Source organism: Leguminivora glycinivorella, chromosome 10, assembly GCF_023078275.1.
Source record: "Leguminivora glycinivorella isolate SPB_JAAS2020 chromosome 10, LegGlyc_1.1, whole genome shotgun sequence".
NCBI lineage: Eukaryota > Metazoa > Arthropoda > Insecta > Lepidoptera > Tortricidae > Leguminivora > Leguminivora glycinivorella.
The window spans coordinates 20244247-20260032 of record NC_062980.1 but is presented as its reverse complement, the minus strand read 5'-3'; the positions used below and the strand labels follow the sequence as shown (position 1 = coordinate 20260032).

The 15786-nt window shown below is 38.0% G+C and overlaps 1 protein-coding gene across 1 annotated transcript in view; it reads right to left on the bottom strand.

Moving 5' to 3' along the window:
* Positions 1-246: 246 nt before the first annotated feature.
* The window catches only part of LOC125230422 (TWiK family of potassium channels protein 18-like), a 335420-nt gene continuing 319880 nt past the window's right edge, over positions 247-15786 (bottom strand). Inside the window, exons 3-4 of the mRNA XM_048135559.1 lie at positions 1301-1489; positions 247-479 (exon numbers count right to left, since the gene is read on the bottom strand). Of these exons, the coding sequence (XP_047991516.1) occupies positions 247-479; positions 1301-1489 (422 nt within the window). The remainder of the gene's footprint in view (positions 480-1300; positions 1490-15786) is intronic.

The window sequence follows — 15786 nt, the reverse complement described above, 5'->3', positions numbered from 1 at the left end:
GTCGAGAGATGGCAGTCTATGCACTGTGATTACACATTTTACTTTGACAGTAACACTCGATCCTCGATCCTCTTTGCGTTAGTTATATTTAAAACACTAGGTGATCTTTGAATCTTACCTCTCCCTCTATCCTCTAAGTATTCATCAGCACCTTCTTCACCTTCTTCTTACTAGCACTCAGCCAGTCAGCCCTCGCCAGCCTCGCCAGCGACGCGCCTAAGCCAGCCAAGTACGCCAGCGTCAGCGTTACACCAATATTACAATTATATGGTGATTCAATTCAAAGCTTACCTCTCCCTCTTTTCTCCAAGTATTGGGAACCTTCTTCTTAGTAGCAGTCAGCCAGCCAGCCCTCGCCAGCCTCGCCAGCGACGCGCCTAGACCAGCCAAGCACGCCAGCGTCAGCGGTACGCCGGCTGCGGCGTACGCCACGGTCGCTGCCCGACCTGCCGCCGTGCGGGGTGATACATTGCCGTAACCTGGATAGAAAAGATACAATCAATTAGAAAGCATCAAAGATTAGACTCTAAATCGTAGTATTTCACTTTTAGGATCTTACAAATCGTTTAAATTATTACTCAGGGAAAAAGTAAGCCAAGATGTTTAGGGCATCAAAACTTCGAGGTAAACTTTAATTGTATTCAAAATATATGAATTCTATACCTAGAATTCAAAATAAATTATTAACGAGTTCGCTTCTATATTTAGGTCTGTTGACACAATATTGATCTGACAGTGATTTATTGAGCAAGTTTATTCTTTGATAATATTACTTGCTGTAATATTTTCGGGTTAGCCAACTGAAAGCTTTATATATTGCTGTGTCAAATAATTTTGATTGATGTATTGTGTTGTTTACTAGCTTATGGATAAGTTACATATTATTGACTTTCTGTTAATTTTTTATATCGAAAGATTGTTCCATAGCATACTGATTCTTTTCGACTGGACCACCTTTTAAGGCCTGCATCAGTCGAGCAATACTTCACTTCTTAAGATGTCAATGGGATGACTTACCTATAGTAATAATTAACGTTATTCAGTATATGAGCGCCCCAGAGAACGTCCGCTTTGACTCCAAGGCCAACTCCAGAGGCTACACATCGGACTTTCATGTCTGGCTCCAGATACGAATATGGATAATCGGTGTTGCTGATTCTTATTTCTAGTCATATACTTTTACCTAGGTATGTCTAAAGATTGTTTCATACACACTAATTCTTTTCGACTGGACCACCTCTTAAGGCTTACATCATTCGGTTCACGTGCTGATTCTAAAAATATGAAAATGATAACTGACCTATTGTAGTAATCAACGTGATGCAGTATATGAGCGCCCCAGAGAACGTCCACTTAGACTCAAGGGTCAACTCCTGAGGTTGCACATCGGACGCCTGGCGAGCTGCAGCCACGATGGAGGACTCGAACTTTCGGAGCTGCTCGTGGACAAGGCGGGTCCAGTTGCGTTCGTAGAGGACGTTGAGGCGCTCTGAAACGGAAAAAAGAGCATTTAGGTATGAAGGTAATAGAGACCAAGAAAACAGACGTAGAAGAGTATATTTATTAAGCAAAATCAATGGAATCAGCTCAGTTCCACATCTTTTGAGGGTGGGTGCCTCATAGAAAGGCGAAACATGTCTAGTTTTGTAGGTTTGGTGGTGGTTGGTTATATTTATTTTAATACATTAATTTCACGTGAAAATACTCAAAGGGTTAGCATTGATTGCACTTAATCTCAACAAATATATAAAAATAAAAGTAAACAATAATCAATCTTTTAGATTGCAGAAGCAAATCTAGTTTTGGCGCGTTGTTTCATATGCTATCATGCACTTGGCTTTCTTTCGTTACATTTTTAAGTACATTTACCTATACTATGTAAATCGGTTGCAAGTTTCCCTTGTCAGCTATGTGGCAGAATATGTCGGTCCTTTAGTCATCAACAGCGATGTCTCTCGGACATTGCACCATAAGTCGTCTGAAATAGGCGCTACGGCCAGTAGTAGTAGTATTCTGTAAATTATAACTCAGCCTTACCCGTTACTTCCTCTCCCTCGTGATATTATTTTTGCATGTTTTTCTTTTATTTAGAGAATTTCTCACTTGGTTGCCCTGCAAACCAGCGCCATGGCTAACTTAGTCATCGGCGTTCATTTTGGTGTATAGACTAAGTATAGGTTAAGTTTTAATACACCAAATAAACGTTTTCTTTCTTTCGTTCTTTCTATTGGTGCCGACTATACTTATCTGATGTGCCGACCGAAACTTCATAAATTTACATGCTGTTTTTGTAAATAATCCTTATATTTCCTTAAAATGAAGCTAATTATGGACAGTTACACTTCTTACATAAGTATTAAAAATTGTTGAGATTTATAATATTCTTGAATAAAAATAGAAACATGAATAAGTATGTGAAATTGTTTCAAAAACCATGAAGCTAATTCAGGTACTCGTCTGAATGACTACTACTGTCGATTATTTCGCAAAGAAAGTTAGTTAGTTACCTGAAATAACAGATATTCACTACAAGATGTAAATACTTCCACAAATAATATAGGTACAGCACAGTGACACCAAGCGTTTATACAGCCTTTTAGAAAATAACAACCTTGTTTCTTTGTACAACAGATTCATTTTCAACTCTCCAAAATAATAAAAAATATCAACATGATTCAAATTGAAGGGGACAACCTACTTTTGACACGATCACAATCTGACACCCAACGGGGTCACAAGATAGGAGACGTGAAAAATGACAACCTCACTTAATAACCCGTGAAACCCCTTCACTCAAGTTTAAATTGCACTTGGAAATTTTATGAAAATTGGGCCCTGTGACAGGTTCTTGGCGGAACAGTTGATCTATCCAGATAATTTCATTCTTTAATGAAAGAAATCTACACAATTTGGACATAGTTTACTTACATTTGTAATTTATTTTATTTATTTTTGTTTTAATTTAGGTATTTTAATGTTATTTCTTGGAATCACAAATCATTTGGAATCTGATAGTTTTTTCCTACACCGCTTTTAATTTTATTCGCGTTTACACCTGTAAAGGTTAAATATGTTTTTAAATATTTGTCTTTTATTGTAATCATAAGAGCTTATGAAATGTGAAGAAATAACTACTAATACTTTGAAAAATTTGTAGCATGTACAATAGAACATTAAAATAATATTTATTTATTTAAACTTTATTGCACAGTAAAAAATGTACAAAAGGCGAACTGGTAGAGAATGCCTTTTGGTATTAACCAAAAGGCATTCTCTACCAGCTAACTTTTGGGCCAAACAGATAATATTGTGCTACGGACAAACTATCCTCTCCATCCGGAACTTTCGGAAACTCATGTTTGTTTTTATTTATTTAACTTAAGTGTGTTTTTTGCATGCCTACTAGGGAAAAATGTTTTTGTTTTCATGAGACAGTTGCCTCGTTGCTTCATCACTAAATACATGGTGACTGTATTTCTATCTGATTTGTATACTGAATCCACCTCTATCTATAATTTTGAGTTACACAATGTTTTTAAACAAATAATCCAACTGATTGTTCGAAACTGTTCCAAAACTAGTGACATCTGCTAACGAACGTGCTCTCCACGGAACCCCAAAAATAGCCACCGAATCTCAAGATAAGATGTTCACAAGAGCCCATTATAACTTCGATGGCCGCCACTTAAATGAACGACCACCGCAATCGCCGCCCTGTTTAGTTTAATCTAAAGTTAAAAGAGCTATTTAACTTTAAAGAATTCGTTGAGCACCCTTGTTGTGACTGGCTTTCATTACTCATTAGATCAAAGTTTAACTTTCTAGTTTTAATTTGAGAACAACTTTGAAATGGAAGCTGGGTGTAATTTGTCAATTTTAGCCGTCTGTTGCAATTATCTTTATAAATTCGCTAACCCATACTATATCTATTTATTAACCCCCTTATTCATAAACGCACTCTAAAGTTATCAAACCGATAAAGTTCGTTTGTCCTTTTCTATCACACCAATACGTCGGTAAGGGACAAACGAACTTTATCGGCTTGATAACTTATAGTACGTTTATGAATAAGGGTGTTATTATCTAATGTAGTACTTTTAAGCAGGCAGGCCGTTAAATAACTGATATAGCCAGTTGATTATTATGACAGTACCTAATCATAACAGAATTGTTGTGTTGTGTGTACTGTAATTTCTCTCTAAATTTTCTCACACGCCCGTAAAACCTTCATCTGCACTAAATTGCACTTAAAAAACCGGCAAAGAGCGTGTCGGGCCACGCTCAGTGTAGGGTTCCGTAGTTTTCCATATTTTTCTCAAAAACTACTGAACCTATCAAGTTCAAAACAATTTTCCTAGAAAGTCTTTATAAAGTTCTACATTTGTAATTTTTTTCATATTTTTTAAACATATGGTTCAAAAGTTAGAGGGGGGGGACGCACTTTTTTTTCCTTTAGGAGCGATTATTTCCGAAAATATTAATATTATCAAAAAATGGTCTTAGCAAACCCATATTCATTTTTAAATACCTATCCAACAATATATCACACGTTGGGGTTGGAACGAAAAAAAACATCAGCCCCCACTTTACATGTAGGGGGGGTACCCTAATAAAACATTTTTTTCCATTTTTTATTTTTGCACTTTGTCGGCGTAATTGATATACATATTGGTACCAAATTTCAGCTTTCTAGTGCTAACGGTTACTGAGATTATCCGCGGACGGACGGACGGACGGACGGACGGACGGACGGACGGACGGACAGACAGACATGGCGAAACTATAAGGGTTCCTAGTTGACTACGGAACCCTAAAAAAGGCACAAACATACATACATAAATGAACTCACGCCTATATTCCCAAACAGCGTAGGCAGAGCACATGAAACTGCTCAAGTTTAAGTGTCACTCTTAGCAATTGCAAGAGGTTGTAAGAAAACAAATTTTAATGGTGGTTAGTGGCAGGTTGGCAGCCCATAGCCCACACCACGATTGAACCCAATCTCACAGTCAACTTCTACAACACCCACGGGAGGAAAGGGAGCGCTAAAATCCTAAACCTGTCACCCCACGGGTCAAAACTACAAATCACCTGTAGATAAAGTAAGAATTCGATGAGGTTAATTGTATTTTCATTATTAATACAAATAAATTAAAAGAAAGCAGTAAAACGTTTCTTTTGTCCTGATAATTAGTCTGTCAGACCGTGTTATTTATTCCGTTGCTCTCAAATCACATCCTTAAGCTGAAATTGTTTCGTTATTCGGATTTCTCCCGTCTTTTCTACGTGACCGGTCTTCTAAACTTGTAATTAAAATTCCAGGCAAAAACAGAGTACCTAACCAACGTGACAAATTGCTTACGCTTATCGTAGCTAGCTTTCCCTATCGCTCCTCTGTAGTTGCGCACCTCGGACAGTGGCGATATAAACAAAATAAATTATAATCGAGGGTTTACTGGTGAAACCCGATAAATCGAGATAATTTTTCGAACGTTTTCTTTCGAGCTTTATGCAATTTCCACAATGTTGTTATTGCAATGACAAATTATCTCGGTTTATCGGGCTTCACCAGTAAACCCTCGATATGAAATAAGCGCGTTCCTACGCACACAGACTAAGCTGAAAGCTCGTGTAGGCGAACGCGTTCCATGCTTGTGTGAGATATGACTGGTCGACTGGTCGCGTTCTTGACAGGCGGTAACTGTAAGGTAGCCGAGAGCGGGTGGGCTGCACTTTCAGCGGGAAGCAGAGAGTGGCCGTACTATACGATAGTAGCACAGTACTCTTTATTATACTGTGGTAGTGGTGCGACAGAGCCAGACTGCGTTCCGATCGCCACGTAGCGTCAGCGATAGTCACTTCGGCTAGGCTGGCAAAACTCTAAACAAGCTTTGAAAATCGGACGTCGCTGATTGGCTCATTCAAGTGAACGTTCTCAATTTAAAATGTGAATTCGACGACGTTAGTTTTATTCGTGCCTAAGTAACCCTGAAAAATCTCTATAGAGTGGGGTCAGTTATCTCTGCAGCTACATAGGCATAATAATGATTTATGGTCAGTAATGGCTGTATATGACATAGCTATAACATAGTTAGTAATTATACAATTTGAAACACTGAGGTAAACATAAGTGAGGTGACTGAACGCAATTCGACTTGGTTTGATAATGATAAGATAACTATGTACAGCATTGCCTAATTTTGACATTAAACACATCAAACTACATCTGTGTAAAGTGATTTGTGGAAATATATAAAAAACTAGCTTTTCGCTCGCGTTAGAAAGAGACAAAAAGTAGCCTATGTCACTCTCCGCCCCTTCAAGTATCTCTACTTAAAAAATCACGACAATTCATCGCTCCGTTCTGCCGTGAAAGACGGACAAACAAACAGAAACACACACTTTCCCATTAATAATATTAGTATGGATATTTAAGGTACCCATGTAAAGGTATATATATTATTCACCTACTCCTTACCATGATTGAGACCATGCTGTAGAAAAAAAAATTGTCAATCATCTTGAATAATTACGAATTACGCCGTGTCTTGCGTGGGCGACGGTCGCGCGACGGCGATGTGACGATACGAAACCAAACCTTATCGATATGGAAATAGACGATGCGATGAGACGCGTCGCGCGACGGTCGCGCGACCGTCGCCCACGCAAGACACGGCGTTACCTACCTATCTACTTACTTCAAAATTGTCGATTTCTTCTACATTGTAGGACAGCTTGAGCCATCTTATTTCACATTAACACTTTGCTCTTTATCAGATATTGGGGATTTCCTTTATACACAGACTGCTTGTTTACCTACTTTTTTAAATTAAAGGAAAAATGGAAAAATTCACACCTCCGGCAGGACTGGAACCTGCGACCTCTGGCTTTGTGGTGTGATGGCGTGCTTGTTTACCACCGAAGTACAATAAAAGGCCATTTCATGATAATTGTAAACGACACGAGATATCAAACATACACATAATTTGACATTGCGGCTCCTTATTTGACCTGTATCCAGAATTTAGGGCAATTATGCCCTCGGTCTTGCTGTTGATTAATTACAATAACGTGTCAATTAGTACGCAGTTACTGTGTGATTGCTATGTCATTAGTGTTATAACCTGAATATGTAATTACGTTCCAAGGTAATAAAATACCTCATTTAATGTAACCATCTTAGCTTTATTAGACATATTGACGTGACTCAGAAACTCTCACAAACTAAGCTTTAGAGTACACGCGACACGATGCGCGGTGAGCTGAGCTAAGCGGCGCGGGAAACCTCTGTCGTTCAAGAGATTTTGATCGTACCGATTGACGCCCGTGCAGTCTGAGAAACAGTAAGGGTAGAAGGTTTTTATTGCTCCATGGCGAATTATTTATTTATTATTTATAAAACTACCCAAGTCCGTATAAGTCTGCCGTTCAGTTTTGAGGAGTAACGTTCTGATGATCAACAGCAGTTCCACTGCACACTGCACCAAATGTCACTGTTCTCAACTTAAATGCATGCTGTTCTTATAAAAACATAAAAATCACTATAACTATGCCTTTAAGATTTGAGGAGATCCCTTGACTTCTCCAGGATCCCCTCATCGAAACTAGGTTTTGGGCTAACTTGTCCTAATTTTTTTATTTATTGATGAGATAATTACCACGATTTAATTGGAAATGCCATAACTGTTACAATTAAATACACAAAAAACATTATTTTGTTATAAAATCGTTATTTTTGTATGAAAAGGTGCCACGATTTTTTCAGAAATGATTAACACGTCCCTACATTACACGGAAATGATATACGATTTGCCCTAGTCGCTAAGAGTCAGAAGAAGTATTGCATAGATTTCATCGAGGGAACCGGCCCCTTCCCCTTCTCTTTGTGGGGAGTAGTCACGTGCGATTTCATGACTATTGGGCTAAATCGGATCAGTTTGACCCAATGAACAATTTTGCCAAGCAGCATCGCCACAGGAAAAAGTGCAAAGTCGCTGGCCTTACTTATCCTACAGGGGCCCGTTTCTCGAAAGGTACAAGCCTTGTATTACAAGTGTGTTTCCATGACAACCCATACGATTTGACAGTTCGCGCACTTGTAATACAAGGCTTGTACCTTTCGAGAAACGGGCCCCTGGTCACCAAACACAAATATGGCAAAGGGAAAATGAGCATAGTTTGAAAATTATAAGTTCTAGCTATATACTTCCAAAAACAGTATTGTAGAGAATTTTATAGAGAATATACTTCTCTTAGACGTTATTATTGTAGCTTTTACGGTTTTCATGGAAATATAAAAAAAAAACTGAAAACAGGGATACAAAAGTGGGGGGAAAGAGGGGAAACATTGACACCTCGGCGTGTTTCTACTTCTATTTTTTCTTATATAACCCTATAAGCTATATACATGCCAAGTTTCATGCTTTCTGCCAGACGGGACTATACATTCATACTAACTATCCGTTAACGCCCCGCACTAATCAAAAACTAACACAGCATTACAGTTTACACCAAGGCACTGTGAAACTACAAAATACAAAACAAGAATTACAAAAAAAAATACAAGAGACATACAAAAAAGTAAACAAATTAAACATTAGATTTGGGCGACGATGTAACAGCGTGGCTCCGTTGCGTCGTCTGACTCGGCGTAGGGTTCGGCAGGTTGCCCCGGAGCCGCCGAAATACCACACCCTTCAGCCAGAAGTCTGCGCACGCGATGGTGTCTTGCAGCGTGCGCGGCACTCGCTACAGATTCATGCGTTAGGTTCACTCTGTAGCTTAAGAAATTGACATTTTAGCTTGACATTACCACCCTGTGGCCAGCGCAACAGTAACAATTGTCGCCCGACAGTGACATTTCGCCATTCATTGCTTCTTCAACAAGGAAATATTGACGCTGAGTAAAAATCTTACTTATGAAACCAATTGTCAGTGTCCAGTGTCAGTGTCACTATGGTGAAATTGCCCAAAAAACGTTTCAATAAGCCTTAAAAGAAAGTATGTAGTTGAGTTTCCGTTTCCACCTACCTGAACGGCTCGTATAATAACCTAACCACAAAATTAAAATTTTGAAAAAAACCCCGACTGCGACATAGTAGACCGATTTTCATGAAACATGGCTAAGAACACTCCCGACTAACTCACTTTCAGACAAAAAAAACTAAATCTAAATCGGTTCATCCGTTCGGGAGCTAGGATGCCATAGACAGACACACACACAGACAGACAAACAAACAGACAGACAGATAGACAGACAGACAGACAGACAGACACACACACACAGACAGACACGTCAAACTTATAACACCCCGTCGTTTTTGCGTCGGGGGTTAAAAATAATATATTGTCACAAAATACTTTCATTATCTTCTAAAAAACATTTCATTTCCATTTACTCTAATACCTACCGTATAGTTTTTATGGGTTCATGTTAATCTCTAGAATCATGAAATTTAAAAATATTTCTTTGTAAAGAAAGTCGCAAAAATGTTTAGAAGCTAAAAATAACTTTTTGCCGACACGACGAAGATGAAACGACATTTAGCGTGTTCGCAAAAATTACTCCATCTAAGCAATCACATAATGAATATCTACTGAAGTAACATAATAAGATTTAGATCACACAGTTATACATACAGCGTGACAGGAAAAACTATACCTAGCTTGAAGTTATTGAATAAAAGGAAAAAATATTCTAGTAGGTACGAGTATATATGCCCTAACTGGGATTCGAACCCGAAGCTTAGCAGGCAGGGTCACTACGCTCTAGGCCAGACCGATCGCCTATATGCTTATGATTTTTTTCAGGGTCTTCCATATTCTTGGTGTATCCTTTATCTATATACGCATCGTGTTTTTTTTTTGTTTTCCGTTAAATTCGACACGCAGTTAGGTTCATCATCAGGAACCACTCTGTATATCGCTTTTTTTTCGCTTCCATACATAATAAATGGATTAATTAGTGTGAGAGGACCTTAATCATAACATTAAAGCCATTGTCAAGTGTTTGACGGCACATGTCAAAACAAATAACATTAGGAAGTGGTAAAGGAAGCCACAAACGTGTTCATTAATTAAATTTATTTTTTAATCATTCGATAGCTGTAAGAGTTAAGAGGCTAGTTTCTTAGAGAAATTGATTGTATTTGAACTAAAGAATCTTCTCTTAAAGTTAACGGAATTCAATAAAAACAGGGTGTATATTGATCATTTTATATACTCATACTTCCACTTTTAAAAGTCCCTAGTTTCTCAAAGGTGGAGTGCCTATATTTCACGTTTTATCCGGGTAAGGAACACTGCTATCGTCGCCGCACGACCGCGATCCGGAAATAAAATGTAAAAGAATAAATCCAGCATCGGTGCAGTTACCACACGCCGGGAGTTTCCTGATACGTTCAGGAATTCAGAACATTTATCAACGGTGTACTGCAGGAGGTACAAAAAGTACGATTTAGATGTACTTGTTCTGGTTTCAGTATTTAGATATGCTTTTGAAGATCACTCACGATAATTGGAGTGATAATCGTGTGTTACATGCGCGTGACCGTGTCAAACTTGTTCAAAATACTGACGAATTTATCATCTTCCTTTGGCTTATTCTTTTTAGCCACCCAAATCTAAATCTCGTGGGATCTGGCCTGGGGTCAAGCTGGGGGCAAACGAGTTTGAACAAGTCTTTACAAAAGCAACTGCCATCTCACTCAACTGAGTCCTTATTAAGCTTAGATTAGTTCAGGCATGATTTTTCCTCCATCGAAAATCGACAGGCAAATATTAAATAATTATCGAACATACTATACACTCCGAAAAACTCTTTGGTACGAGCTGAGGTTTGAACCCAGAGCAATGGATTAAATGTCGTACCTGTTTGCCTAGGCCACCATCATTCTCACAAATTGAACTTTGACACAATAGTAGGTAAATCTAATTGAGTGTTTTTTTAAATGTAAACAATACTTTTCGCAAGGTAAACGTTATTAAGGACCTTTGTTCCAAGTGTTCCAGCACATATCACGTTTATTTCGTAAACGCCGATAAGGTAGACGTTTTGTTTATTTAAAGATAACGCCGTAAATAGAATTGTGCTGAGCAATTGTCCTTTTTGTTTCCCTTTATACTTCCTTTACAAACATTTACGAAATTTCTCTAGAGAAGTTTTTCCTTGTTATGGCTATTAAATTTTTTATGTGAGTGAATACATTCCATTTGACTAAATTGTACTGTATTGGACCAATAAAATACAGGAGGTATGAGTTCTTATTTATGTTGTTTTTTTATTTGTTGACAATTATCATCATTCGCTTGCCCTTATCCCAGTGATGCTGGTTGGGCGCAACAAGACTTTCATACTTCTCTATCGCCCTTCCCCTCGTCATTCACTTGATTTCGTTTCATATAGCATCTCTCACACAGTCCATGCATCTTTTCCTCGGTTTTCTCTTCCGTTATTTCATTTTACATTCATTTTTGTATCGATAAATGACTTTCATTCCTTCGCGTCACATCACATGCCCATACCAGTTGCAGTACTAGTTGGATGTACAGTACATATATGTAGTTAGGTCTGTGAGGTTTACATTTCTCTAAAAAATCCTATTTTATGCAAAAATCCAATTTTCGCGGCATACAGACCACCAATTAAAACCCAGCAGAAACTGACCGTTAATCCAACTTGGAAACCAGAATTCTTCATCCGCAAACGAAGCTCAAAAACAACGCCTGGGAAAACATCCGATTTTTCAATTTAGATCCTATCACGGCGCTGCAGTAATTTCGGCCGAAAAATCGCATATTGAAATGTTACACCAGTCCGTCTGTCATTCACAAGAGGAACCAATTTAAAATTTCCTTCCAATCTTCTACTTGCTTTGATATCCAGTGTCAAATTATACTAGACAGGAGCTACGCTCGTGACAAAATCGCTTGATAATTGTAAGCAGAGTTGTCCTATCTCCATCTGGCCACGGCCGACGCCCGCGGCCAGAATTGAGTTCGTGATCTTGCATCCCCTATGTTGTATTTAATCTTTTTGGGGAACCTAACGACTTTTTATATCAGAAATCTGTTTACTCATCGTTCGCCTATAAATAACATATTTTGGATAACTTCTCGTTTACTTTTGAGTTGGCCGCTTTTGTAAATCTTGAAGCAAGTTAGTAAGTTTGTGAAGTGTTATTTATCTTGTAATTTTCGACCGCTAAAGTTTGTTTGTATCTCATTATAAAGCGCAATACACGAGCTAATATTTATGAAACTGGAACGAAACATGGCCGACAAGATGTGGCTTTCAAATTTTATTCCTAAGTTTTTTGTACCATTTTTAATTTACCCTGTTGTTAACCCCCGACGCAAAAACGACGGGGTTTCATACGTTTGACGTGTCTGTCTGTCTTACTGTCTGTCTGTGTGTCTGTCTATGGCATCGTAGCTCCCGAACGGATGAACCAATATAGATTTAGTTTTTTTGTTTGAAAGCTGAGTTAGCCAGGAGTGTTCTTAGCCATGTTTCATAAAAATCGGTCCACTATGTCGCGGTCGGAGGTTTTTTCAAAATTTTAATTTGGTGGTAAAGTTATGTAAGTAGGTCCTTCCGTCACCTTTAAATCTCTCGAGTAAAATTAATTTTAAAGCATTTTTTACGATTGGAGTATAAAGTGGTGAGTGTAAAATATTACTTTTGACAATAAAAACTCGACGAATGACCTATAAAGCGGCGCATTTTATGTGTCCTGAGAAAGTAAGGCTTGTCCGCATCTAAAAGTCGTATCACCATAGAAAAGTCTTGGCGGTTAAGACGTTTTTCTTCGAGCGATGTGTGATTATCGCGAATTCAAAAAGTAGTATGTTACTAGGAAATGTTTGGCGGGTATGTCCTTTGTATATTAGGTGTTTTAAAGTCGGTCGCAGCTCGCGACAAACGATGAGAGTAACTGGAACGTACTAGTAGTTAAACGTTCAGTTTTTGAGCTTTTAGATTATGAGAATTTGGTTTTAAATTAGTATGTTTTGGGCTGTTGTGTGTTCGTTTTTATTGTTCAACTTTTGCTTGTTAGGCTGATACGTGGAGTGTAAGTCTGTCGAGTTTGCATACACCTAGATACTTAAACATATAATTATACATCCATATTAATATTACAAATGGAAAAGTGTTTGTGTCTTGTAGTTTGTCGAGTTTGCCTACAGCTAGATACTTATACATACATCCAAATTAATATTATAAATGGAAAAGTGTTTGTGTCTGTTTGTTTGTCCACCTTTCACGGCAAAACGGAGCGACGAATCGACGTGATTTTTTTAAGGGATGAAAAGTGACTGTAACCACAGAATATATAATAGTACAAGTACAGAAGGCCCACTGCTTTGATGTTCACGAAATGCCGCCTTTTTAAATACCTACAAAATTCTAACAAAGAAACGAGCCGCACGTGCGCGGCGTCCGGTGATAGGGTTACCAATGGATTCAAACGAATTAATACTCACATAAAATGTTATACTATTATATTCAAGTCTTGGGTACTTTCTAGGTATATATACTATATTTATATATTTTTGTTAAAGTTCCAACATCACAAGCCTTATTAAACTTTTCCGTGGGACTTAATCAGTAGTAGATCTGTGTAAGAATGTCTTATGGTGTTTATTTTATTCAATATGTCTATTTAACTAAGTATTATTAGCCATTCCACACGCGCAGATTGCTTAAAAATACATCGCGACGTAAAGTAACAATAGAAAGAGCGAACGTGCATTCCGTGAGAATGCGCGCCACCCCTGAGTAGGCCGCGAACTCGCGAGTGAGCCGCCCCTGCTGTAACTGAAACTTTTTGTCTCTTTCTAATCCCCAATTCCCTAAAATATGGGATGGAAGTTAATTATGGAGCATTCTGCGAAGTCGCGAGCAAAAGCTAGTATGTAATACATAAACTCGTAACTTATTCCGTGCCTTATGACCAAGATGTGTAGCCAAGTTATACGATTATAAAGTGTCATAGTTCTCCTATCTGACGGCAGAATATTGCCCGATTATTCCCTATTAAAAAACAAGAAAGTAATAGCTTACATTGACTGTAGTAATAACAGTATAACCTCATACAAACTAGCACGACAATCGAGGTTACTAAAATCGTTACCGCTCAAGTTTTCCAATATCTCAACTGTCAACTGTCGATCAACGTCGGAAACCTTGACAGGAGGAAATAACATTGTGAATATTATTGTTAGGTTGACATTGACAATAGATAAATATTATGACATTTGTGACAGGTAAGTTGTGTTTACAGTTTGACATGTTGACTCTTCAATCTACTATAAGGTTGTTTAATTGAAACTATTACAGTTAGTAGAATATTCGTTGAAGGCATGACTGCTTGAAGTTTGTCTGGTGTTCCTAAAACAATAATAAATACCTAAATATTTATATCTGACAATAGATATCTAAAGCAAATTACTCACTCTGGAACGACACGGTGAGTCGAGATAACACGATGTGTAATATGTATAATTAGAAAGTGATATTAGCGCTATCATGTGACTTTTTCTAAAGAAACTGACAGGATCATTGAAATGGCCGTGATCATTCACTGCTAATTAAATTAACATTTACTTTTGAACACATTTACGATCGGGCAGTCAAAATGGCTTACTTGGGGAGACCGAATGGACGCCTTCCTGCTGGTTACCCAAAATATCGTTGGGCGGATAGAGTGGAAGTTGACCTCCGTGAGCTCGGCGTCGGCGAAAGCTGGCGCGATATCGCTCAACACCGAGCAAAGTCGCGTGCTCTTGTGTTGGAGGCCAAAACTCATTTTGGGTTATCGCGCCAGTTAAGTAAGTACGTCGGTTTTGGGTTCATAGGTTTGCTACAACGAAGAATAATATTATTTAAATTGCCACTAAATATAAATTATCAGAACATACAGATAGAACATGTAAATACAGCTACTTTATTAGGATTAGACTTAGACAGTAATATGACCTGGAAATCTCACATTCAGAAACTATCGAAAAAGTTGTCTTCTTTTATTTATGCACTTCACCATCTGAAACGAGCTACGGACTTCGAAACTGCCCTTACTGCATATTACGCATATGCATACTCTAGGTTATCCTACGGTCTCGTATTGTGGGGAAATAGTTGTGAAATTGAAAATATTTTCCTTCTACAAAAGAAATGCATCAGAATACTAGTAAATATAGACCAACTCGACTCCTGCAAACCATATTTCATTAAACACCAGATACTCACTCTTGCCTCGATGTACATCTTTGAAATCAGCAAATTTGTCAGAAAACATTTCGATCTTTATTAACCACTCATTAATAATAGAAGAAACAATCGCAACCTAAACAAACTAGAATTGCCTTTCTCATCATTAAAGCTTGTTACATCTAGTCCTCATTTTATGTGCATAAAAATTTATAATCACCTTCCGAATTCTATAAAAAGCTTAAAAACCTCAAGTTCTTTAAAAATAAGTTAAAAATATTCCTAATTAATAAATGTTACTACAGTATTAAAGATTACGTGTTACGGTTTAGAATTATGGGCTACGGCAGCCGAATGGCGACGCGTCTTCATTCTGCAAAAGCGAGCTGTCCGCATTATATCTTCCGTTCCACCTCGTACTCCGGCTCAAAACCTATTCAAAAAGAACAATATTCTCACACTGCCTTCTCAGTACATTTACGACGTGGCAAAGCACGTCAATGAAAATTTGGACTCTTACCCGTTCAAAAAAATCACTCGCACCAGACAGGGCTCGAAAAATCAACTCCAAACTC